Source organism: Rhinoraja longicauda, chromosome 3 (genome assembly GCF_053455715.1).
Source record: "Rhinoraja longicauda isolate Sanriku21f chromosome 3, sRhiLon1.1, whole genome shotgun sequence".
Classification (NCBI taxonomy): Eukaryota; Metazoa; Chordata; class Chondrichthyes; order Rajiformes; family Arhynchobatidae; genus Rhinoraja; species Rhinoraja longicauda.
The window spans coordinates 14,226,648-14,251,335 of record NC_135955.1 but is presented as its reverse complement, the minus strand read 5'-3'; the positions used below and the strand labels follow the sequence as shown (position 1 = coordinate 14,251,335).

The 24,688-nt window shown below is 50.6% G+C and overlaps 1 protein-coding gene across 1 annotated transcript in view; it reads right to left on the bottom strand.

Annotated features, from left to right (window-relative positions):
- The window catches only part of hgfac (HGF activator), a 39,923-nt gene extending 18,682 nt beyond the window's left edge, over positions 1 to 21,241 (bottom strand). Inside the window, 12 exon segments of the mRNA XM_078432064.1 lie at positions 1,990 to 2,103; positions 4,713 to 4,807; positions 7,017 to 7,143; positions 7,146 to 7,190; positions 8,113 to 8,223; positions 11,643 to 11,774; positions 12,966 to 13,079; positions 15,047 to 15,120; positions 16,092 to 16,188; positions 20,242 to 20,326; positions 21,132 to 21,202; positions 21,205 to 21,241. Coding sequence (XP_078288190.1) covers positions 1,990 to 2,103; positions 4,713 to 4,807; positions 7,017 to 7,143; positions 7,146 to 7,190; positions 8,113 to 8,223; positions 11,643 to 11,774; positions 12,966 to 13,079; positions 15,047 to 15,120; positions 16,092 to 16,188; positions 20,242 to 20,326; positions 21,132 to 21,202; positions 21,205 to 21,241 — 1,102 coding nt within the window.
- Between the last annotated feature and the right edge of the window lie 3,447 nt (positions 21,242 to 24,688).

Sequence of the window (24,688 nt, the reverse complement as noted above, 5' to 3'; positions counted from 1 at the left end):
GGACAATTTACAGAAGCCAATTAACATTAAAATTTAACTGCACGCCTTTGAAATGTGGGAGGAAACCAGAGCAACCCGGAGAAATCCCACGTGATCACAGGGAGAACGTACAAACACCGTACAGACAGCAGCTGAGGTCAGGTCTCCCTTTGGACTGCCTGAACTCCCACCCCCCCCCCCCATGTCTTTCTTCTCCCCCCCTTCTTCCCTGAACCCCACCTTGCTGTGCACCCATTCCTCACCCAATCCTGCCCCTCCCCATCCCCTTTCCCCTGTTCCCTCCCACCTACAGTACATCCCTTCCTCTGGCTTCACATTTTACACCTCTTCTCATCTCAGTCTTTTGTCTACTTTTTTTTTAAATCTCTGGTGTTTTTGACCGGCCATCTGCCAATCCCCCCTCCTCATCTGCACCCATCTATCACTTGTCAGGTTTTGTCATCCCCACCCACTTACAGCTTTCTCTCCCCTCCCTATTACAATCAGTCTGACCAGAAATGTCGCCTATGCATGTCCTCCAGGGATGCTGCCTGACCAGCTGAGTTACACCACCACTTTGTGTCTCTTTTTGTGGACCAGCATCTGTAGTTCCTTGCTTCTACATCCTTATCACATCAAACACATAACACATCAAACACATCACCAAGACAGCCTTCTTCCACCTCAAAAACATCGCCCGTCTCCGTCCATCCCTCTCCTCCACAGCCGCAGAAACCCTTATCCACGCCTTCATCACCTCCCGTCTGGACTACTGCAACAGCCTCCTCTATGGTTCACCCTCAAAAATCATCAATAAACTCCAATACATCCAGAACTCCGCTGCCCGTCTACTCACCCACTCCCCGATCCGTGACCATGTCACCCCCGTCCTTTACAAGCTCCACTGGCTCCCCATCCCCCAGAGAATCCAGTACAAAATCCTCCTCATGACCTACAAAGCCCTCCATAACCTGGCCCCATCCTACCTGACTGACCTCCTCCACAGGCACACTCCCACCTGCACCCTCCGCTCTGCTGCTGCCAACCTCCTGTCCCCCCCCATTCGGACCAAACTCAGATCCTGGGGGGACAGGGCTTTCTCCATCGCTGCTCCCACCCTCTGGAACTCACTACCCCAAACCGTCAGAGACTCCTCCTCACTCACCACATTCAAAACATCACTGAAGTCTCACCTGTTCAGCACTGCCTTCAACCACTGACCGTCACCTCACCTTCTGTCTCCTTTTCTGTTCGTTTACTTATTTATCTATTTAATTTCTTTTATGATTTAGTAAACCTTGTAAAGCGTCTTTGAGTGTTTAGAAAAGCACTATATAAATGCAATGCATTATTATTATTATTATTATTATCACTTGTCACTCTTTGTCCCACCCCCACCTCTTTTCCAACTCTCCCTACACCTACTAAACTCAGTCGCTTACTAAAAGAGTCCCGACCAGAAACGTCACCTATCCATGTTCTCCAGAGATGGCACCTGACCCCCCCCCCCCCCGCTGGGTTACTCCAGCGCTCTGTGCCTTTTTGCCCAAGATCCCAGCATCAGTTCGTTGGGCCCCCTTGGACTTACTAAGTCCCAGTAACATAGTGCAAGTCCACCACCGATTACCCGGCACCCTTGCTCCCAGACCCTTGCCGTATTATCCGCTTTTCCACACCCACAGAGGTCATGGGCTTCGGGGTCGAGATCCCGGCCCACAAGTCGGCAATGGGAACGGACCCGGCAGCTCCAGTCGGGCCAGCGTTCCAGAGCCCCAGCCGCAGGGGGTAAGCTCGACCCACCAAGCGGCAGCGAAAGTCCCGATGAGCTCGCAATCGGCCGCCTCTCCCCAGCCTAGGCGCCACATTTTCAGTGGGGGTCTTCCGGGGGGGGGGATTTCAAGTGCTCTCTCGTAACTTTGTCCCGATTAAAGGATCTGCCGGACCACCAGTTGCCGGAAAACCGTTGGTGGACCTGTACCTCGGCCTCGGTCATGAACAGTGCTTGCTTACCTTGCTGGCAGGTGGCTCCTGAGAATCGATCATTGCACAGACAATAGTAAGAGTCCTGGGAGGTGTCTCTGGTGCAAGTCCCTCCATTTTCACAGGGATTTGAAAGGCAAGGATCTAAAAATTAGAAAGCAGAGGCATTTACGGTAAGCTTCCAAGCTGTGGCCACGATAACCATCCCAAAAGCAAAGCAAGTCAGATTTTAATTCACCCTTGAAATAACTTACAGCGGCAACAGTTCTGAACTCCGCCACCATCCCCCAGCCCAAGGGAAACATCCTTGCAATGATACGGCACGATGCGATAGAACTTTATTTATCCCAGGAGGGAAATTGATTTGCCAACAGTCACAAAAAAAACAAAATACATGAAACGTGATATTAAAGTGATGAGTGGAAAGGCTTGGGGGATCTGCAAAGATTGAGGGGGGGTGTGGGGCGTGGAGGGGGAGTCAGTCTCAGTCTCAGTCTACCCCACGACAGAAGGGGGAGGAGTTGTACAGTTTGATCGCCACAGGGAAGAAGGATCTCCTGTGGTGTTCTGTGCTGCATCTTGGTGGGACCAGTCTGTTGCTGAAGATACTCCTCAGGTTGGCCAGTGTGTCATGGAGGGGGTGAGCTGTATTGTCCAGGATGCTCCGCAGTTTGAGGAGCATCCTCCCCTCCAAGATCACCTCCCATGAACCCAACTCCACCCCCAGGAAGGAGCCAGCCTTACTGATGAGAGCGCAGATTTACGAGGATCTTACCAGGACCTGAAGGCCTGAGCACTCCATAGGGAGAGGTTGAGCTATTCATCGGTTGCATGGTCACAGGTAGATAGGGGTGGGCAAGAAGGCTTTCGCCACATTGGCCTTCATCAGTCAGAGTAAGGACTGGAGAAGTTGGGATGTTATGTTGCAGTTTTACAAGGCGTTGATGAGGCCACTCGTGCAGTATTGTGCTCAGTTTTGGTCACCATGTTATAGGAAAGATGTTGTCAAGCTGGAAAGGGTGCAGAGAAGATTTACGATGATGTTGCCAGGACTCAAAGGTCCGAGCTACAGGGAGAGGTTGAGCAGGCTGGGACTTTATTCCTTGGAGCGCAGGAGCCTGAGGGATGATGTGATAGAGGTGTATAAGATCATAAGGGGAATACACAGGATGAATGCGCAGAGTCTTTTACACAGGGTCGGGGAATCAAGAACCAGAGGACAAAGGTTGAAGGTGAGAGGGGCAAGATTTAGCAGGAACCCAAGGGGCAACATTTTCACACAGAGGGTGGTGGATATATGGAATGAACTGCCAGAAAAGGTAGCTGAGACAGGTGCTACAACAACATTTAAAAGACACCTGGACTGGAACATGGATGGATTTTTAAAGACATTACACTTTAGAGATACAGCGTGGAAACAGTCCCTTCGGCCCAATGAGTCTGTGCTGACCAGCTGCGCCACTGTGCCGCCCCAAAGGTGTAGAACAATATGGGCCAAACGCAGGCAGATATGGGCCACCTGCACTCCAAGGATAAATCCCTAACCTGTTCAACGTCACTCTATAGCACAGATGGACCATGCCAGCAGAGGTGGGGCATCTTGGTGGGAATGGGCATATTGGGCCAAAGGGCATATTCTCCGCTGTATAATCTTCTGGCTCTTACCCTCCCTGCACCCACTGTGACAAGAGCTGCCAGATGCTTATGTCCCCATGAGATGTCTTGGCCTGACCCAGGCTCACCACTCTACCCCTGTGTGGGCACCCTGCCCTCAACTAAAGGAATGTCGAGTTGCTGCCTCACAGCACCACAGATCCGGGTTCGATCCTGACTACGGGTGCTGCCTGTACGGAGTTTGTACGTTCTCCCCGTGACCATGTGGGTTTTCTCCGGGTGTTCCGGTTTCCTCCCACACTCCGATGATACAAAGGTTTGCAGGTTAATTGGCTTCAATAAAAATGATAAATTGTTCCTAGTGTGTAGGATAGTGCTAGTGTATGATCAAGGTGGACTCGTTGGGCAAAAGGACCCCTTTGCAAACTATCTGTAAACCAAACTAAACTAAACAATGACAGACATAAAGTGCTGAAATGACTCAGTGAGTCAGGCAGTATCTCTGGAGAAAAAGGATGGGTGATGTTTCAGGTTGGGACCCTTATTCATACTCCTCAGATGCCATGGTGTACTTTTAAGGTGAGAGGGCCAAAGTTTAAAGAAGTTTAAAATTTAAATCTCTGAAAAAGGGTCCTGACCCGAAACGTTCTCCATCTATGTTCTCCAGAGATGCTGCCAGACACGCTGAGTTACTCCAGCACTTTGTGCCTTTCTATGGTACAAACCAGCATTTGCAGTTTTTTGTTTCCAACCTTTCGGCACGGTGGCGCAGCGGTAGAGTTGCTGCCTTACAGCGAATGCAGCGCCTGAGACTCAGGTTCGATCCTGACTACGGGCGCCGTCTGTACGGAGTTTGTACGTTCTCCCCGTGACCTGCGTGGGTTTTCTCCGAGATCTTCAGTGTCCTCCCACACTCCAAAGACGTACAGGTTTGTAGGTTAATTGACTGGGTAAAATGTAAAAATTGTCCCTAGTGGGTGTAGGATAGTGTTAATGTGCGGGGATCGCTGGGCGGCGCGGACTCGGTGGGCCGAAGGGCCTGTTTCCGCGCTGTATCTCTAAATCTAAAAAAAAATCTAAAATCTAATCAATGCGCCGGGAGCTAGAGTAGCCACTAAAAGACTATTTAAAAGGTGTACCTTGCACTAGACATTGTGGGACTGTGCAATAATCCCAGGAGATCGCGTCGTTGATTAGCGTGTAGCACCAGGGCTCCTCATCATTGTCCAAGTTTCTGAAACAAACACACAGCCACTCAGCCATGGCCCAAAACTCCCGCCCACTTTAAGAGTGGAGACCGTTTAATTGTCAAACGAACAGGGTAGGGGACAATGAAATCCTTAATTGCTGCAACTTTCCACGCTACTGCAACAACACAACAGATAAATGTACAATAATACCACAATTTTAATCAGTAATATTAAGTCTCTCGCTGCAAGATTTAACCTGCATTCACTTCTGACGAGTGGTCCCGACCAGAAACATCTGCTGTCCGTTCTCTCCATCGAACCTGCCTGACCCATTGAGGTCCTCCAGTTGTTTGCTCAAGATTGCAGCATCTGCAGCCTTGTCCGCAGTGAGTGTAAGGGTTGGGACGTCCTTCTTCAGCTGTACTAAACATTAGTTGGACCACACTTGGATGGATCAACCACACGAAGGGTGCGATTGAGTCATGGAGACATACATCATGGAAACAGGTCCATCGGCCCAACTAGCCCATGCCGTCCAGACACCAAGTCTGCACTACTCCCCACATCCCCGTATTTGATCCATGTCCCTCTAAACTTTAGAGGGATGTGGGTCAAACAGATATACATGGAACTCGAAGGAGGGTCATGAACTGAAACATCACCTGCCCGTGTTCTCCAGGGATTCTGTCTGACCTACTGAGTTATCATAAGTCCATAAGACATCGAGGCAGAATTTGGTTATTCAGCTCATCGAGTCTACTCTGCCATTCAATCATGACTGGTCAATTTTTCCCTCTCAACCCCATTCTCCGGCCTTCTGCCCGTTACCTTTGACACCCTTACTAAACAAGAAACTATCAGTCTCTGCTTTAAAAATCCCCAATGTCCTGACCTCCACCGCCGTCTGTGGCAATAAATTCCACAGATTCACCACCCTCTGGCACGCTGAAGCACGCTGTGTCCTTCTTAGATGGCGGCATCTTGGTCGGCATGGACGAGTTGGAACAAAGGGTTATTTGTGGTGCAGTATAACTCTATAATGCTCCTTCTGGTCCCCAATCCAAGCCACATCATGGTAAACCTCCTCTGCACCCTTTCCAAAGCTGCCAGATCCTTTCTGTAATGAGGTCGACCAGAACTGCACGCAATACTCCAAATACGGCCGAACCAAAGCCCTGCAAAGCTGCATCATGACTTCCTGACTCCTGCACTCGACATTCTGACAGATGAGGAAATAGTGCTGTACGCCTTCTCTTGTCACGTGTACTGTGGTACAGTCAAAAGCCTTTTTGTGGTGTCAGTGAAAAGACTACACATGATTACAATCAAGCCGTCCACAGTGTACAAATACAAGATAAAGAAGGGAATAGCGTTTAGTGCGAGATAAAGTGCAATAAAGTCCAATTAAAGATAGTCCGAGGGTCTCCAATGAGGCTGATGATAATTCAGCACTGCTCTCTAGTTGTTGATGGGATGGTTCAGTTGCCTGATAAAAGCTGGGAAGAAACTGTCCCTGAATCTGGAGGTGTGCGTTTTCACACTTCTGTAGGTCTTGCCCGAGGGGAGAGGGGAGAAGAGGGAGTGACCGGAGTGAGACTGGTCCTTGATTGTGGTGCTGGCCTTGCCGAGGCAGCGTGAAGTGTAGATGGAGTCAATGGAAGGGAGGTTGGTTTGCGTGATGGTCTGGGTTGTGTCCTGGCCTGTCTACTTTCAGTGAGCTATAATTTGGTACCAATCCTATTCTATAATTCTTTGACGTGGAGTGACCACCTCTGGGAGTTGCAAAGGACCACAGGCTGGCACAAGGGCGGCACGGTGGCGCAGCGGTAGAGATGCTGCCTTACAGTGAATGCAGCGCCGGAGACTCAGGTTCGATCCTGACTACGGGTGCCGTCTGTACGGAGTTTTGTACGTTCTCCCCGTGACCTGCGTGGGTTTTCTCCGAGATCTTCGGTTTCCTCCCACACTCCAAAGACGTACAGGTGTGTAGGTTAATTGGCTGGGCAAATGTAAAAAATTGTCCCTAGTGGGTGTAGGATAGTGTTAATGTGCGGGGATCGCTGGGCGGCATGGACCCGGTGGGCCGAAGGGCCTGTTTCCGCGCTGTATCTCTAAATCTAAAAATCTAAAAAAGAAAAACTAAAATTTGCCGCCCTCTCGGACAAGGATGGAAGATACCAAGACTGTTGAGCCATTGGCTGCGGTACGTCATGCTCAATGTTACGTGGGACCTCTGAGGTGTCCATCTCTCACCTGCAGTAAGGGTGGTCCCCCACACCCAGGCTGTGGGGGTCATCCACGCTCCTGATGTCAAACTCCAAGGTTATGAAGTTAGACGTCCAGCGTAGACAGTCGGTCCCTGAGGAAGTCTGCCTCGCCTTCCTCGATACGAGCTCCCATCACCTTCGTAGCAGTCAGAAGCAGTGTCTGGACACAAAACACACCGTGTTAAACAACCCATTGTGGAAATGTATTCCTGGCACAGCGGAACCTCTGGCAATGTTCGTGGGAGGGGGAGGGGGAGAGAGGGAGAGGGGGAGAGGGGGAGGGAGGGAGGGAGGGAGAGAGGGGGAGAGGGGGAGAGGGGGGAGAGGGGGAGAGGGGGAGGGGGGGAGGGGGGGAGGGAGAGAGAGAGAGAGAGAGAGAGAGAGAGAGAGAGAGAGAGAGAGAGAGAGAGAGAGAGAGAGAGAGAGAGAGAGAGAGAGAGAGAGAGAGAGAGAGAGAGAGAGAGAGAGAGAGAGAGAGAGAAGAGAGAGAGAGAGAGAGAGAGAGAGAGAGAGAGAGAGAGAGAGAGAGAGAGAGAGAGAGAGAGAGAGAGAGAGAGAGAGAGAGAGAAGGGAGGTGAGGGGGAGGGTGAGGGGGGAGAGGGAGAGGGTACCGCGTGGTCACTCACACCTAATGCTGCCAGTTTCATTCACATTCAATTCCAATGAGTACTACTCACAGAGAGATACAGTGCAGAACCAGGCCCTTCGGCCCCCTGAGTCTATGCCAGCCATCAACCACCCATTTACATTCATCCACACCAATCCCATTTTAAATTCTCCCCATATTCTCTCATTTAAACTCTCCCCCATCCTGCCCCTCACCTACACACGATGGGCAACTTACAGTGGCCAGTGAACCTAATGACCCCCCTTGTCTTTGGGTTGTGGGATGAAACCAGAGCACCCAGAGAAAACCCACGCAGTCACAGGGAGAACGAGCAGACTCCACACAGGCAGCACCCAAGGTCAAGATCGAACCCTGGTCTCTGGCGCTGTGAGGTAGCAACTCTACCGCTGGGCTACTGTGCCGCCCCAAATCTGAATCTGAGATAACCGTGCGCTGTTCTGTGGCGTGGCGATACCTATCTCGCAGTTCTTCCCCGCATAGTCCAGGGTGCAGGAACAAACTGCTTCACCGGTGGCCCGAATCTCCTGGCACGTTCCATTGTGGCGGCAAGGGCTTGTGTCACAAGCTGCAAATCAGAAGGAACAGTCACTCTCCGGGACACACGTCATCTCCTCAAACAAACCAAGTCTTTACACTTTACAGATACAGCCTGGAAACAGGCCCTTCGGCCCACTGAGTCCATGCAGACCAGAGATCACCCCCATACACTAGTGTCATTTCGGGTCAGCACCCTTCTTCCCTCTAAGCCCCCTGCACATTTGGAGAAATTTAATTGACCGAGGCCTATTAACCTGTAAACCTGCACGCCTTTGGGACGTGGGAGGAAACCGCAGCACCCGGAGGAAACCCACACGACCCAAAACATCACCTGTCAGTGTTCTCCACAGATGACCCCTGATCTACTGAGTTACTCCAGCATATAATATCATATTTTTTGTAAACCAGCGTTGCTAGTTCCTTCTCTTCTTGCTGTGGAGATTAGTGCTCTATCAAGATACAGCTTCATACAGGGAATGGAACAGCCCAGTTGCTAGCACTTGTGTAAACCAGTACCTGCGGTCCCTGTTTTCTACCTGTTGACAACAGTCATCAGCTGGATACACAGCACCAAGGCTCCAGCTCAACACAAATTTCCACAAGGTTTTTCCGAGGCCATTATCCAGCCAGTGCTTGTACACTTTAGAGATCGCAAGGACGGCACTGTGGTGCAGTGGTAGAGTTACTGCCTTACAGAGCTTTCAGCGCCGGTTGCCCGGGTTCAATCCCGACCACGGGTGCTGTCTGTACGGAGTTTGTACGTTCTCCCCGGGACCGCGTGGGTTTTCTTTAAAGATCTTCGGTTTCCTCCCACAATCCAAACACACATACAGGTTTGTAGGTTAGTTGGCTTGGTGTACGTGTAAAACTGTCCCTCGTGTGTATAGGATGGTGTTAATGTGCAGGGATTGCTGGTCGGTACGGACTTGGTGGGCCGAAGGGCCTGTTTCCGCGCTGTATTTCTAAAACTAAGCCTAAAAATCTAGATACAGCGTGGAAACAGGTCCTTCAGCCCACCGAATTCATGTCGACCAGCGATCACCCCGTACACTAACACTATCCTGCACACTAGGGACAATTTATAATTTACAGAAGCCAATGAATCTACATTAATGTATTTGGAGTGTGGGTGGAAACCGGAGCACCCGGAGAAACCCACGCAGTCACAGGGAGAATACACAAACATCGTACAAACACCTCCTGAGGTCAGGATCGAACCCGGGTCACTGGTGCTGTAAGGTAGCAACTCTACCATTGTGCTACTGTGCTGTCTGTGGATCTCAGGGGGCATCAGTCAGCTGGTGACTCTGCCTGCTCCTCCATTCCCTCTCCTCGGACACCCATGGCTCCCGGACTACAGGTGCCCACACCTGGATCAGGCTGGTGGCCAAAGTGAATGGAGAGAGCAGGGCAGCACAGTGGCGCGAATCACTGGACAAGGGTTTGATGCCACAGTGGGCTCGGTGGGTTCCAGTTGGGACTCTAATGACTGCCTGCTCCTGCAGTATTAATATACAAGTAAAACAAAAAGGCACAAATCATGAGAGAAATAGATCGGGTAGATGCACAGAGTCTCGTGCCCAGAGTAGGGGAATCGAGGACTAGAGGACATAGATTTAAGGTGAAGGGGAAAAGATTGAATAGGAATCTGAGGGGTAACTTTTTCACACAAAGGGTGGGTGTATGGAACAAGCTGCCAGAGGAGGTAGTTGTGGCAGGGACTATCCCAACATTTAAGAAACAGTTAGACAGGTACGTGGATAGGACAGGTTTGGAGGGATATGGGCCTAACACGGGCAGGACTAGTGTAGCTGGGACATGTTGGCCGAAGGGCCTGTTTCCACACTGTAAGACTCTACGACTCTAAGTGCTGGAGTAACTCAGCAGGTCAGGCAGCATCTCTGGAGAGCATGCATAAGTGACGTTTCACAGAGTGCTGGAGTAACTCAGCGGGTCAGGCAGCATCTCTGGAGAACATGCATAGGTGACGTTTCACAGAGTGCTGGAGTAACTCAGCGGGTCAGGCAGCATCTCTGGAGAACATGGATAGGTGGTGTTTCACAGAGTGCTGGAATAACTCAGCGGGTCAGGCAGCATCTCTGGAGAACATGGATAGGTGGTGTTTCACAGTGTGCTGGAATAACTCAGCGGGTCAGGCAGCATCTCTGGAGAACATGGATAGGTGGTGTTTCACAGAGTGCTGGAATAACTCAGCGGGTCAGGCAGCATCTCTGGAGAACATGCATAGGTGTCATTTCTGGTTGGCACCCTTCTTCCCTCTAAGCCCCCTGCACATTTGGAGAAATTTAATTGACAGAGGCCTATTAACCTGCAAACCTGCACGTTTGGGACGTGGGAGGAAACCGCAGCACCCGGAGAAACCCCACACGACCCAAAACATCACCTGTCAGTGTTCTCCACAGATGACCCCTGATCTGCTGAGTTACTCCAGCATATAATATCTTATTTTTTGTAAACCAACGTCGCTAATTCCTTCTATAGGTGCAGGAGGAGGCCATTCGGCCCTTCGAGCCAGCACCGCCATTCAATGCGATCATGGCTGATCATTGTCAATCAGTACCCCGTTCCTGCCTTCTCCCCATACCCCCTGACTCCGCTATCCTTAAGAGCTCTATCCAGCTCTCTCTTGAATGCATTCAGAGAATTGGCGTCCACTGCCTTCTGAGGCTGAGAATTCCACAGATTCACAACTCTCTGACTGATAAAGTTTTTCTTCATCTCCATTCTAAATGGTCTACCTTCTTGCTATGGAGGTTAGTGCTCTATCAGGATACAGCTTCATACAGGGAATAGAACAGCCCAGTTAACACCTCCCACAGGCTTGTACCCTAATATTGGTATTGGTTTATTTGAGTGATAGAGCTGTGCAGGCTTCATCTAAGTTGACATATTGCTGTGGTCCCATTTGCCTGCATTTGTCCCATAACCCTCTAAACTCATCTTATCCATACATCTGTCCAAATGTCTTATTTAACTGTAACTTCCCCTGTTAGCTCATTCATGAGTTCATGTCATGGGAGCAGAATTAGGCCATTCGACCCATCGAGTCTAATCCTCCATTCAATCGTGGCTGATCCATCTTTCCTGACCAACATTTATCCCTTATGAAATGGATCAGTAAATAGATAAAACCTCGCCCAGCTCCCTCTCCAACCCTCCCTACAATTAGTCAGAATATGACTATCGACCCGACCCGACCCGTCACCTCTCCATGTTCTCCAGAGATGATGACTTACTCCAGCCTTATGTTCCCCTTTTCAGCAAAGATATAATCTGGCTAGGCTTCTCAATAAACATGGTCTTTGCCCGCCCCGGTACCGACAATCTTCAAGGGTTTTTACAATGAACAGGAGGACAGGAACTCTGGTGGCTGTCAATGGTAACAATGCACGGTTCACCACGTTATATAAACTCTTCTCCAGAGACCTTTCCAAGCCAAGGGGATGGAGCGAATCCCATCTTCAGTACATAAGCATGTTACGACATCACCGTGAAGAATCCGAGTCCACGACTCTCCCAGGTTGTAGTACTTCAGATGTTGCCTTTCGAAGCACTTCTCTAAACGTAAAGGAGAGGGATCATCGAGTCTTCAAAGCGGTGCAGCTCGAAGGCTATTGTTCCCGCTGAATTCACGGCGGCTCTTTCAAAGAGCGATACTCTTGCGCGAAAGAGAAAACTGCTGGAGGAACTCAATGGGTCAGGCAGCAGGCGGGGCTGCCGAGAACGAAGGGGAACCCGGCTGGTGGGGGGGGGGGGGGAATTACAGGGGACCTGGTTTGGAAGGCCTCTATCGAAGGGGGGACCTGGTGTGGGATGGCCGAGAACAAAGGGGGAACAAAGGGCCTATATCGAAGGGGGGACCTGGTGGGGGGGGGGCGCTGAGAACGGTGGAGGACCTGGCGGGGGGGACCTAGAACGGTGGGACTCAGCAGGGGGCCACCGAGAATGATGGTGGGACTCGGGAGGGGGCCTGCCATGATTGAAGGGGACCCAGCGGGGGGGAGGTCTGGTCCGCTTGCGACAACAAGCCTGGTTTGTCGCTGCGAGAAGAAGATAACATTGTTTGATGAACTTTTTGTAACTTTGTCGGTGCCAGAAGCCTGGCGGCTCTCTGTGCACTGCCCAGGTGAGGTCTGCTGAATTATTTTACCGGATTGTTTCTAAAACAAAGAAGGAGAACCCAGCGAGACTAATCATCTCAAGCCCATTTCCCCACAAACATGTATATATTTATTCTATTACTTGCCTGTACCGGGTGGAGTTTAGAAGGATAAGGGGGGGGAGGAACCTCATTGAAACTTACCAAATAGTGAAAGGCCTGGATAGAGTGAATGTGGAGAGGTTGTTTCCACTAGTGGGAGAGTCTAGGACCAGAGGGCACAGCCTCAGAATAAAAGGATGTACCTTTGGAAAGATGAGGAATTTCTTTCGTCAGAGGGCGGTGAATCTGTGGAATTCATTGCCACAGATGGCTGTAGAGGCCAAGTCCTTGGGTATTTTTAAGGTGGAAATTGCCGGATACTTGATTTAGTACGGGTGTCAGAGGTTATGGGGGAGAAGGCAGGATTGAGAGGGAAAGATAGATCAGCCATGATTGAATGTAGACTTAATGGGCAGAATGGCCTAATTCTGCACCTACAACCTATGACCTTTGGTCTGATATTGGGCATGGTTGAGGGGGTCTGGTGGCTCCTATTTCCTTGTGTTCAAAGCTTTTGCTCCTGCAGTGGGAATGTTCTAGGCACTTACCTTTCTCACAGAACTCTCCAGTGAATGGGTCGGTGCAGATGCACTTATAGGACTGTTCGCTGGGGTTATTAACACAGCCCCCCCCGTGCCAGCAGGCATGGTCCGCACAATAATCTGTCAAATGAATACTTGGTTAGTTAGACTGCACATTCACAAATTATAGGGGTAGAATTAGGCCATTCGGCCCATCGAGTCTACTCTGCCATTCAATCATGGCTGATCTATCTCTGCCTCCCAGTCCCATCATCCTCCCTTCTCCCCATAACCCTTGACACCCGTTCAAATCAAGAATTTGTCTATATCTGCCTTAAAAATATCCACTGACTTGACTTCCCTCTGTGGCAATGAGTTCCACAGATGAACTACCTTCTGACTAAAGAAGTTCTTCCTCACCTTTTTAAAAGAGCACCCTTTAATTCTGAGGCTATGGCCTCTGGTCCTAGACTCTCCCACCAGTGGAAACATCCTTTCCACATCCACTCCATGCCTTCAATATACTTACACTTAAAACAGGTTACGTAAGTCACTTATGTTGAGCCTATTGCTATACTTATAATAGACACAAAGTGCTGGAGTAACTCAGGTCAGGCAACATCTCTGGGGAAGATGAAGAGGAGTCCCAATCCCAAATGTCACCGATCACAGCACCAGAGACCCGGGTTCGATCCTGACTTATGGGTTCTGTCTGTATGGAGTTTGCACGTTCTCACTGCGACCACGTGGGTTTTCTCTGGATGCCCTGGTTTCCTCTCACACTCCAAAATACTACAGGTTTGTAGGTTGGCACAAAGGACTGGAGTAACCCAGCGGGTCAGGCAGCATCTCTGGAGAAAAAGGATGGGTGACGTTTCGGGTCGAGACCCTTGTTCAGAAATCCCGACCCGATACGTCACCCATCCTTTTACTCCAGAGATGCTGCCTGACGCGCTGAGTTACTCCAGCATTTTGTGTCTTATTTTATAAACCAGCATCTGCAGTTCCTTGTCTCTGCAGATTTGCATTGAAGCAGGACACTGTGGAATATAAATTCAAGTAACTAGATAAAGCTACTCTGAATAAGGGTCTGGCCTGAAACATCACCATTCCTTTTCTCCAGAGATGCTGCCTGACCTGCAGAGTTACTCCAGAACTTTGTGTCTATCTTTGGTATAAACCGGCATCTGCAGTTGTTTGATTCTACTTAAGTCACTTGATTTTTTTTTTACAGTCAACGGCATATTTGCTTAAATCATTCATTTAAAATCACAATGCACCCATGGAACATAGAACAGTACGGCCTAGAGACAGATGCCTTAGCCCACAGTCCATGCTGAACATGATGCCAAGATAATCTCATGTGCCTGCATGTGATCCATGTCCCTCCATCCCCTACGTATCTACGTGCCTATCCAAAAGCCTTTTAAATGCCACTATTGTCTCTGCCTCCACCACCAACCCTATCAATCTCCACTTTAAAAATACACAATGTCTTTGTCTCCACAAGCTGTGGCAATGAATTGCACAGATTCACCAGCTTCTGACTAAAGGAATTCCTCCTCGCCACCTATTTAAAGATCTTTCTTTTTCTGAGGCAGTGCCCTCTGGTCCTGAACTCTCCCACTAGTGGAAACATCCTCTCCACATCCACTCTATCCAGGCCTTTCACTATTCAGTAAGTTTCGATAGGATCCCCCCCCTCGTCCTTCTAAACACCAGGGAGTACAGGCCCAGTGCCGTCAAATGCTCATCATGTATTAACCCACTCATTCACAGGACCATTCTCGTAAACCTCCTCTGGACCCCCTCCAGTGCCAGCACATCCCTCCTCGGATATGGGGCCCAAAACTGCCCACAATACTCCAAATGTGGTCTGTCCAGTGCTTTATAAAGCCTCAGCATCACAACCCTGTAAGTGCCCTCCATCAGTCGGGACTGTTCAATGTTCTCTTGCATTGAAACCATCTCCATTCATAGCAGCATGTGTAGGAGATGGGTCTCGACCCGCAACGTCACCCACTCTTTCTCTCCCAAGATGCCTGACCCGCTGAGTTACTCCAGCATTTTGTGTCTACCTTCCATTCATAGCAGGCAGGGAACTGTACCATGTACAAGAGGCTGGATTTCTTCACAGTAGTCCCATTGCTTATCCTGGTCATAATTAGGGGTGGTGGAACACCTGAAAAGGAACAAAAGTATCAGTTCATAGAAAGTAAAGACAGAATGACACAAAGTGCTGGAGTAACTCAGCAGGTCAGGCAGCTTCTCTGGAGAACATGGATAGGTGACGTTTCAGGTCGGAACACCTTGTTCAGGCTATTAAGTGTCCCGACCCAAATCTCTATCCATGTATTGCAGAGATGCTGCCTGACCCACTGAGTTACTCCAGCACTTTGCGTCCTTTTGTGTAAACCAACACCTGCAGTTCCTTGTTTCTACCTGTTGCCAACAGTCATCAGCTGGATACACAGCAGCATAGAGCCAATTCAACACATATCTCCACAAGGTTTTTCTGAGGCCATTATCCAGCCAGTGTTTGTACACCTTAGACCTCAGAGATACAGCGTGGAAACAGGCCCTTCGGCCCACCGAGTCCGCACCGACCAGTGATTACCCCATATACTAAGTGTAGGAAAATAACTGCAGATGCTGGTACAAATCGAAGGTATTTATTCACAAAATGCTGGAGTAACGCAGCAGGTCAGGCAGCATCTCAGGAGAGAAGGAATGGGTAACGTTTCGGGTCTGAAGGGTCTCGACCCGAAACGTCACCCATTCCTTCTCTCCTGATGAGATGCTGCCTGACCTGCTGAGTTACCCCATACACTAACACTAGCCTACACACCAGAGAAAGTTTAAAATTTTACCAAAGCCAATTAACCTACAGAACTGCATCTCTTTAGAGTGTGGGAGGAAACCGGAGCACCCGGAGAAAATCTACGTGGCCGCGGGGAGAACGTGCAAACTCCATGCAAACAGCACCCGTAGTCGGGATCGAACCTGGGTCTGTGCCAGGAGCTGTGAGACCGCAACTGCACCTTTTATGTGAGAGAAAGTGAACAACCAAACAAAAGGGGGGCTGTAGATGCGTGACACATAACATGAGTGACACCATTACACTAATCTACAGGGACAAGGAGTTGCACTCACCATGTTTTGCCCGCCTTTTTGCCGGGCACGCAGGTTCGGTGCAGATTGCCGGCGTTCCGGAAGGGGAAGGAGCACATCCTCCCGGTCTCTGTGAAGACTGAAGGGGTTAGATTCAAATTAGCGCAAGGTTCACCTCAGCAGCTCCAGGCTTGGCACAGTGCAATGGGGGGTCCCCTTGGTGGGCCACCGTGATCAAAGGGGGACCCAGTGGTGGGAGGGGGGGGGGGGGGGGGGGAGACCCCAAGAACAATTTCTTTTACCAAAAATAAATTTAATCAATCATTTACAAAAATTATTTATAAATAATTTGTACAAAACAATACCAACAAACCCACCACCAAAATACAAAGTAAAACATATATTCTTAAATACCAAATATATTGAATATTAAATAACTTTATAACAATCCATGTCAAGGATACATTGACCAGCGGTCCCGGAAATCCCCCAGGGAGCCCGTGGTCAGCGCGTAGTCCCTCTCTCGTACCACCCAGGTGCGGACGTAACCCCGGAAAAGGGGCAGGCAGCCGGCTCGGGCTCCTGGCGCCGTGACTCGCGGACGGCCAGCTTGGCCAGGCCCAGGAGCAACCCAACCAGGACATCTTCAGCCCTACCTTCTCCCCTATGCACAGGGTGCCCCAAAGATGAGGATGGTGGGTGTGAAGCCCAGCCGGAAGGAGCTGTCGAGAACTATAGAGGGACCTGGCAAGGGATCACTGAGAGCGATGGGGGGGAGACCACGAGTACAATTGGGGGAACTGGCGGGGGTCATCGAGAACAATGGTGGGACCCAGCGAGGGGGGGTTTGCCATTAATGGGGGGGACCTGGTGAGGGCTGTCTAGAATGATGAGGGAACCAGGTGAGGGACCGCCGAGAACGAAGGGGGACCCAGCAGAGGTTGGTGGGGGGGGGGGGGGAGGGGAAGCATCATTCCACACCCACCACCCTATATCCCTCTAAACCAAGAGTTGCTGCCTCACAGCACCAGAGACCGATGTTCTATCCTGACCACAGGTGCAGTCTGTGTGGTGTTTGTGCGATTCCCCCTGGGTTTCTTCCGGGTGCTCCGGTTTAAGGTCATAAGGAATAGTAGAATTAGGCCATTCGGCCCATCAAGCCCACTCTGCCATTCAATCATGGCTGATCTATCTCTCCCTCCTAATCCCATTCTCCTGCCTTCTCTCCGTAACCTCTGACACCGGTACTAATCAAATATCCATCTATCTCTGCCTTAAACAAATCCACTGACCTGGCCTCTGTAGGCTTCTGTGGCAAAGAATTCCACAGATTCACCACCCTCTGATTAAACAGATTTCTCCTCACAAAATGCTGCAGTAACTCAGCAGGTCAGGCAGCATCTCGGGAGAGAAGGAATGGGTGACGTTTCGGGTCGAGACCCTTCTTCAGACTGAAGAAGGGTCTCGACCCGAAACGTCACCCATTCCTTCTCTCCCGAGATGCTGCCTGACCAGCTGAGTTACTCCAGCATTTTGTGAATAAATACCTTCGATTCGTACCAGCATCTGCAGTTATTTTCTTAAACAGATTTCTCCTCATCTCCTTACTAAAAGTACATCCTTTAATTCTGAGACTATGACCTCTAGTCCTAGACTCTCCCGCTGCTTTACAGCGAATGCAGCGCCGGAGACTCAGGTTCGATCCTGACTACGGGTGCTGCACTGTAAGGAGTTTGTACGTTCTCCCCGTGACCTGCGTGGGTTTTCTCCGAGATCTTCGGTTTCCTCCCACACTCCAAAGACGTACAGGTATGTAGGTTAATTGGCTGGGTAAATGTAAAATGTAAAAATTGTCCCTAGTGGGTGTAGGATAGTGTTAATGTACGGGGATCACTGGGCGGCACGGACTTGGAGGGCCGAAAAGGCCTGTTTCCGGCTGTATATATATGATGATGATGATGATCCACTCCATCCAAGCCTTTCACTATTCTGTATGTTTCAATGAGGTCCCCCGTAATTCTTCTAAACTCCAGCGAGTACAGGCCCAGTGCTGACAAACGCTCATCATAGGTTCACCTACTCATTCCTGGGATCATCCTTGTAGTTCTCATTTCCAGTCCCCACCGTCCCCCCCATCCCCCTCTCAAGCCCTAACTTCCAGTCTGAAGAAGGGTCCCAACCCGAAACGTCACCTATCCTTTTTTTCCAGATGCTGCCTGACCCGCTGAGTTACTCCAGGACTTTGCCAATGCCCATACAATCATGCCCCATGCCAGGGCTGAACCTCGTGCAAGCCTGGTCCCTGCAGTTCAGGTATATCGACCACCAGGGGGAAGCACATGCCCATGTTGACACCACTGAAGCTACTGCAGATGCAAAGTGCTGGAGTAACTCAGTGACACAGGCAGAATCTCTGGAGAAAAAGAATTGGTGACGTTTCGGGTTGGAACCCATCTTCAGACACCATGGAAGGTTGGAGACTTTAACATATGTCATCATGAACATCCGACTGCAGCCTCTCTATCAGCTTGCTCCTAGTTCCGGCAATCCCATTACGCTATCGATGGGCCAATGTTATGCAAAAACTCTGGAGTCACATGTCCAGGCAAGAGATTGCAGTCAGTAAGAAATGTGGACAGTATCTTTCACAACCTAGGGGTTTTTTCCCAGCTGTTATCAGGCAGCCGAACCATCCTACCACAACTAGAGAGAAGTCCTGAACTACTATCTACCTCATTGGTGACCCTTGGACTATCTTTGATTGGGCTTTACTGGCTTTATTAACCCAGAGTGTTGGAATGTATATAATTCTCTGCCGCAGAAGGCAGTTAGATATAACTCTTAGGGCTAACGGAATCAAGGGATATGGGGAGAAAGCAGGAACTGGGTACTGATTTTGGATGATCAGCCATGATCATATTGAATGGCGGTGCTGGTTCGAAGGGCTGAATGACCTACTCCTGCACCTATTTTAGTGTTTATCTTGCACTAAACGTTAGTCCCTTATCATGCTTCTGTACACTGTGAACGGCTGGATTGTAATCATGTATTGTCTTTCCACTGACTGGTTAGCACGCAACAAAAGCTTTTTCACTGTACCTCGGTACACGTGACAATAAACTAAACTAAACTTTGATAGCCAATTCATTCCCTCCACAGATACTGTTTAAGGTTTAGAGATGCAGCAAAGAAATGCCCTTCGGCCCATTGAGTCCACACCGACCATCGATCACCCATTCACACTAGTTCTGTGTTATCCCACCTTCTCACACACTCCCGACACACTAAGGACAATTTTACACTAGAGGCCAATTAACCTACAAACCCACACGTGTTTGGGATGTGGGTGAAAACCGGAGCACCCGGAGGAAACCCATAGGGTCACAGGGAGACCTAGGTTTGATCCTGACCCCCACCCACCCCTCCCCACCAACTCTCACGTTCTCCCTCCATCCCACCAACTGGGGTGGCACAGTGGTGCAGCAGTAGAGCTGCTGCCTTACAGCGCCAGAGACCCAAGTTCGATCCTGACTACGAGTGCTGTGTATACGTTCTCCCCGTGATCACATGGGTTTCCTCCGGCTTCCTCCCACACCCCAAAGGCGTGCAGTTTTGTAGGTGAATTTTCTTCCGTAAAAATCGTAAATTGTTCCTGGTGTTTAGAATAGAGCTAACGCTAGTAGAGCGATCATTGGACAGCACGGACTCGGTGGGCCGAAGGGTCTGTTTCCGCACTGTATCTCTAAAACTACCTCGGTGTACAGAGTGAGTAGGGTTGCCAACTTTCTCACTCCCAAATAAGGGACAAAAGTGACGTAACCGCCCCGCGCCCCACATGACCTCACCCAGCCAGCAGCCACGTGCTCCCGCTCCGCTAATGGTGGCTGCCCGGGCTGGGAGGCGGGTTGCTACGCAACCTCCATCAGGCGGCGCCCGGGAACCGGGCCTACACTGTCCGGGCCTACAGCGGGCCCTGGGCCTACAGTCTCCGGGCCTACAGTGTCCAGTCCAACAGTGTCCGGGCATGCAGTGCACCCCCCCCCCCGGGCCTAATATGGGACAAGGGCGGCCCCGTACAGGACAAACCAATTTAGCCCAATATACGGGATGTCCCGGCTAATACGGGACTGTTGGCAACCCTATGAGTGAGTGTGGAACAAGCCTTAGCATGAAGGTGTCTCTGACGCCTTACCTATACGGTGGTGTCGTAATGGGTGAGTAGAACCTTGATCCTCAAGCCCATCTCTGGGAACCCCTAGTTTGGAAGATCTTGTAGACTGTGAATCCAAATACAAAAGGCATTAAATTGGTACCTCACCCACACCCCTGAGATTATAACCTATACGCTCGACACAGAGGCCCCACGAGGATGCGTTCTCACCCTATTACTCTACATCCTGCACACCCACCACCGTGCGGCCTAATTCTGCTCAAACTCCATCTGCACGTTTGTTGAAGACACCACCCTAATGGTCAGGATCTGAGTCGGAGGCGGGAGTGGGTGGAAAGGTGGGTGGAAAGGGGGGGGGGAAAGGGGGGAGCGCAGGGACCCAGAGTTGGATGCGAGTGGGGGGGGCGGGTGGGTGAGGGGGGGGGGGGTGGGGAGCATCAGGGGACTCTGGGCTGCTGGAAGCGGAGGCAGAGGGAGGGGAAATGCCAGAGACCAGAGACCCTGACACGGAGGTGGGGGGGAGGGGGTCAGAGGGACCCTAGGTTGGAGGTGAGTAGGAGAGGGGAAGGAGGGGTGAGCATCAGGGACCCTGGCCAGGAGGTGAAGGGGCGGAGGGAGGGAGGGGGTGAGCATCAAGGACCCTGGGTCGGAGGCATGGGTGGGGGGGAGGAGGGGGGAAAACGAGGGGCTCCTGCCCAAAGGTGGGGGCTGGGAGAGGTCTAGGACCCCGCCACAGGTACATGAGGGAGGGAGGGGGTATTGTCCGGGACCCCAGCCCAGAAGTGTGAGGGGATGGGTGTGACGGGCAGCTATTTACACGCTGCTCGCTTGCTCACGTCGTGTAGCTTTGACTCTCTCGGTGTGGAGGGATGACACTTTGCCAGCTTGCTAAAGAGCTAAGATCAGCTTACCCTCCCTTCCGTTCCAGCCGCAAGACAGCAGCACAGCAGAACCACCGGGTAAAGTACCAGCATGGTGCCCAGGGTACAGTCTGACACGCCTGTATCTGCCACACGAACATCCACACACGCAGTGGTCCCGTAAACCTCACCTTCTGCCCCTCCTCCCCTCTGCCCCCTGGCCAATGTTACTTTGACCCCACAGTGAGTGAAGTTAGCAGAGTGCGTGTTCTGCAATCAATACCACGATTGATCATTAACGGAACGGCAAGAGAAGTGGCCAGACTTGTTGAGACCGACCAATGTCAGATCTCTCCCATCCGCCTTCGGAGTGAAATAACTTCTCATTTGCACTCAAGGAATCCCTGCGGTCCAGCCAGTGACACATTAGCAGAAACACAGGGCGCAGCGGTAGAGTTGGTGCCTCACAGCACCAGAGACCCGGAAACAGGCCCTTCGGCCCACCAAGTCTGCACCAACCAATGATCACCCCGTACACGAACACTATCCCACACACCAGAGAAAGTTTAAAATTTTACAGAAGCCAAATAACTTACCAATCTGTACGTCTATGGAATGTAGGAGGAAAATGAGCACCCGGAGAAAACCCAACTTGAAAGCTCACTGAAGATGTCAGCGCAAGTAGATGGGGTGGCAATGAAGGCACACAGCCTGCTTGCCTTAATTGCTAGGCATTGAATGCAGTGAATAAAGATTGTTGTGATCTTGAACACGTGCATGTCTTAACGGGGAAAGGAAGTGCGAGTTGGTATGGGAAACAGGAGGAAAATATAAAGTGGTGAAGAAGTGACTTGATGGAGAGCAAGTGACGAGAAGGGAGTGTGGGAAGAACTGAGCTGTTCCTCCATTTTGTCTTGAAAATGGGCAGCACTTCATTCTGTGCTAGGCTAAACACGTCCGGTTCGAGTGGCCTACAAAATCAACAACTTGAACACCTGCATGTCTTGTTTTTGTGGGGAAAATTATTGAATGCTGGTTCACAATCGTTAACCCTGTAGTTTAGTTTAGTTTAGCTTAGAGATGCAACGCCGTAACAGGCCCTTCGTTTGGACGTATAGTCTTTCCACTGACTGGTTAGCACACAACAAACAGGCTTTGCACTGTACCTCGGTACATGTGACCATAAACTAAACTATGCTGACCAAGATGCCCCAAGTACACTAGTCCCAACTTCCCACATTTGGCCCATATCCCTCTAAACTTTTCCCATCCATGTGCCTGTCCAAATGTATTTTAAATGTTATTATCTGTCTATCTTATATATATATATATATATATATATATATATACATTACTAAAACTCTCAGTTTGTTTGTGTGTATATATGTTTGTGTATATATGTGTACCATGCCCTCTACACAGTCAAAACGGTACACGACAGTGTGACAATTTTAGGCCCACCCTACTCACCATTCCCCCATGGTCTGAATAAACCCACTTTTGTTACTTTTTTAAAACAATTTACCTAATAAACTTTAATAAATACGCCCCCCACCCCTGGGAGGACCAGCGGGAGGACCGGCGCCTGTCCCGGCGAGCCCCGCATCTGACCTTCCTCCCATGGTGCAGAGCGTCGGCAGAGGATCCACAAGATGGCCCTTCCCGCCGCTCGCCGCCAAGCTGCAGGAGAGGCTTCGGCTCCACGCCCGCCCCGCAGGAGAAATGGGGCCAAGGTCAGTGCCTTCTCCCTGTCCACTCACCCCCACCCACGGCCCCGGGAGACACTCGCCGCCCAGCAACAGGTCCATGCCGTTCGGCGCAGATCACAGCTGAGCTGCAGGAGACGATTTGACACCAGGGCCGGCCCACAGGAGAAACGGGGCCGGGGCCGAGACCAGTGCCTTTTCCCTGTCCCCCCTTGCCCGCCCACGGCCCACGAGGGCACTCCCCGCCCGGCAACGGGTTCACGGTTGGGCCGAACGGGGAGGGAGGGGAGGGGTGGAGAGGGAGGGGGGGATTGGGGGAAGGGTGAAGGAGATGGGGGAGGGGATGGCTGGGGAAGGGGTGAAGGGGATGGGGAGGGGGGAGGGGGGGAAAGGGGGGAGAGGGGAGGGGGTGGGGAGGGCTGGAGGGGAGGAGGGGAGGGGGAAGGCTGGGGGGGGAGGGGGAAGGGAGGAGGGGGTGCTGCACCAATGCAGGAAAGGTTTGGACCCAATGGGTCCACTTGGTCTAGTTTGTTATAAAAATGCGGCATGTTTTAAATCTGTGGAGCAGTCTCTTGATCGGCAGCTCCCCTTGTCTGACGAGTTATAACTTGCTTAATGTGAATAAAGTAGTAGTTAATTGTCGCTCATGTTCATGTAAATCTATTCCGACAGGAGGCAGCGGCTAATTCTACACCAGCTCCCTCGGTCAGTGGCAGCAGATTGGAGGGGAAACCTCCCACAGTTTGTTCTAAGCCCAGCGGAAATCTGCAGCCTGTGTTAGTGGCTGAGCCAGTGCTTTAGGAAGCCTACAGGAACACAGATAGCAGGGCCCAGACAGATAGGAAGAAGCAAGCCACTGCACGCATCCTGCTGACAGCTTCTCCGACACGTTACACGGACCCTGCCCAAAAACATCTGGATCAGAAGCACGCAATTCAACGCCACTGGGCGGCACAGCGGTAGAGTTGCTGCCTTACGGCGCCAGGGACCTGGGTTCGATCCTGACTACGGGTGCTGTCTGTACAGAGTTTGTTCATTCCCCACGTGACCTGCGTGGGTTTTCCCCGGGGGCTCCGGTTTTCTCCCACATTGCAAATAAGTGCAGATTTGTAGGTTAATTGGGCATCGGTATAAATTGTCCCTAGTGTGTGGGATAATGTTAGTGTGCGGGGATCGCTGGTCGGCGCGGTCTCGATGGGCCACTGGGGTCTGTTTCTGCGCTGTATCTCTAAACTAAACCAAGCACTCGGCTCAAGGGAGTTTCCTCTCTCTAGCTGCTGCTCTGTTGCAATTTAGTCGCTTAAATCTGTTCACCAATTTGATTATGGGTTTCTCTAAACTTGCTCTAACTGCCCCATTTACCCACCTCAGTCATACAGTATGGAAACAGGCCCTTTGGCTCAACCTGCCCACGCCGACCAACATGCCCCATTTACACTAGTCCCGTCTGCCAGCGTTTGGTCCACATCCCCCTTATCCTATCCTATCCATGTACCTGTCTAAATGTTTCTTAAATGTTGCGCTAGTCCCAGCCTCAACCAGCTCCTCCTGCAGCTCATTCCAAACGCCCACTCCCCTGTGCATAAAAAAGTTACCCCTCAGTTTCCTCTGCTGTGTTTTAATTTCTCCAAACCCTTTCTCTCCTTCCCCCCCACCACCCCAACAAATAAACATTTCCACGAGTTCATCAAGCGAAGATCACATATGAACAAAAACATATTTTACACAACTAGATTTTGTATTAAATTGCAAAGGGCTCCTTGAAGTAGTAAGAAGCTAATAACCAATTTAAAAAGTACAGAGAAAATATTTTCTTTACAACTCTTCAATTGGACTGAATTTCTGAATGTAAACCTTATTTGTCAGATAATTGTATAACAATGAATGCATTGTACAAACACA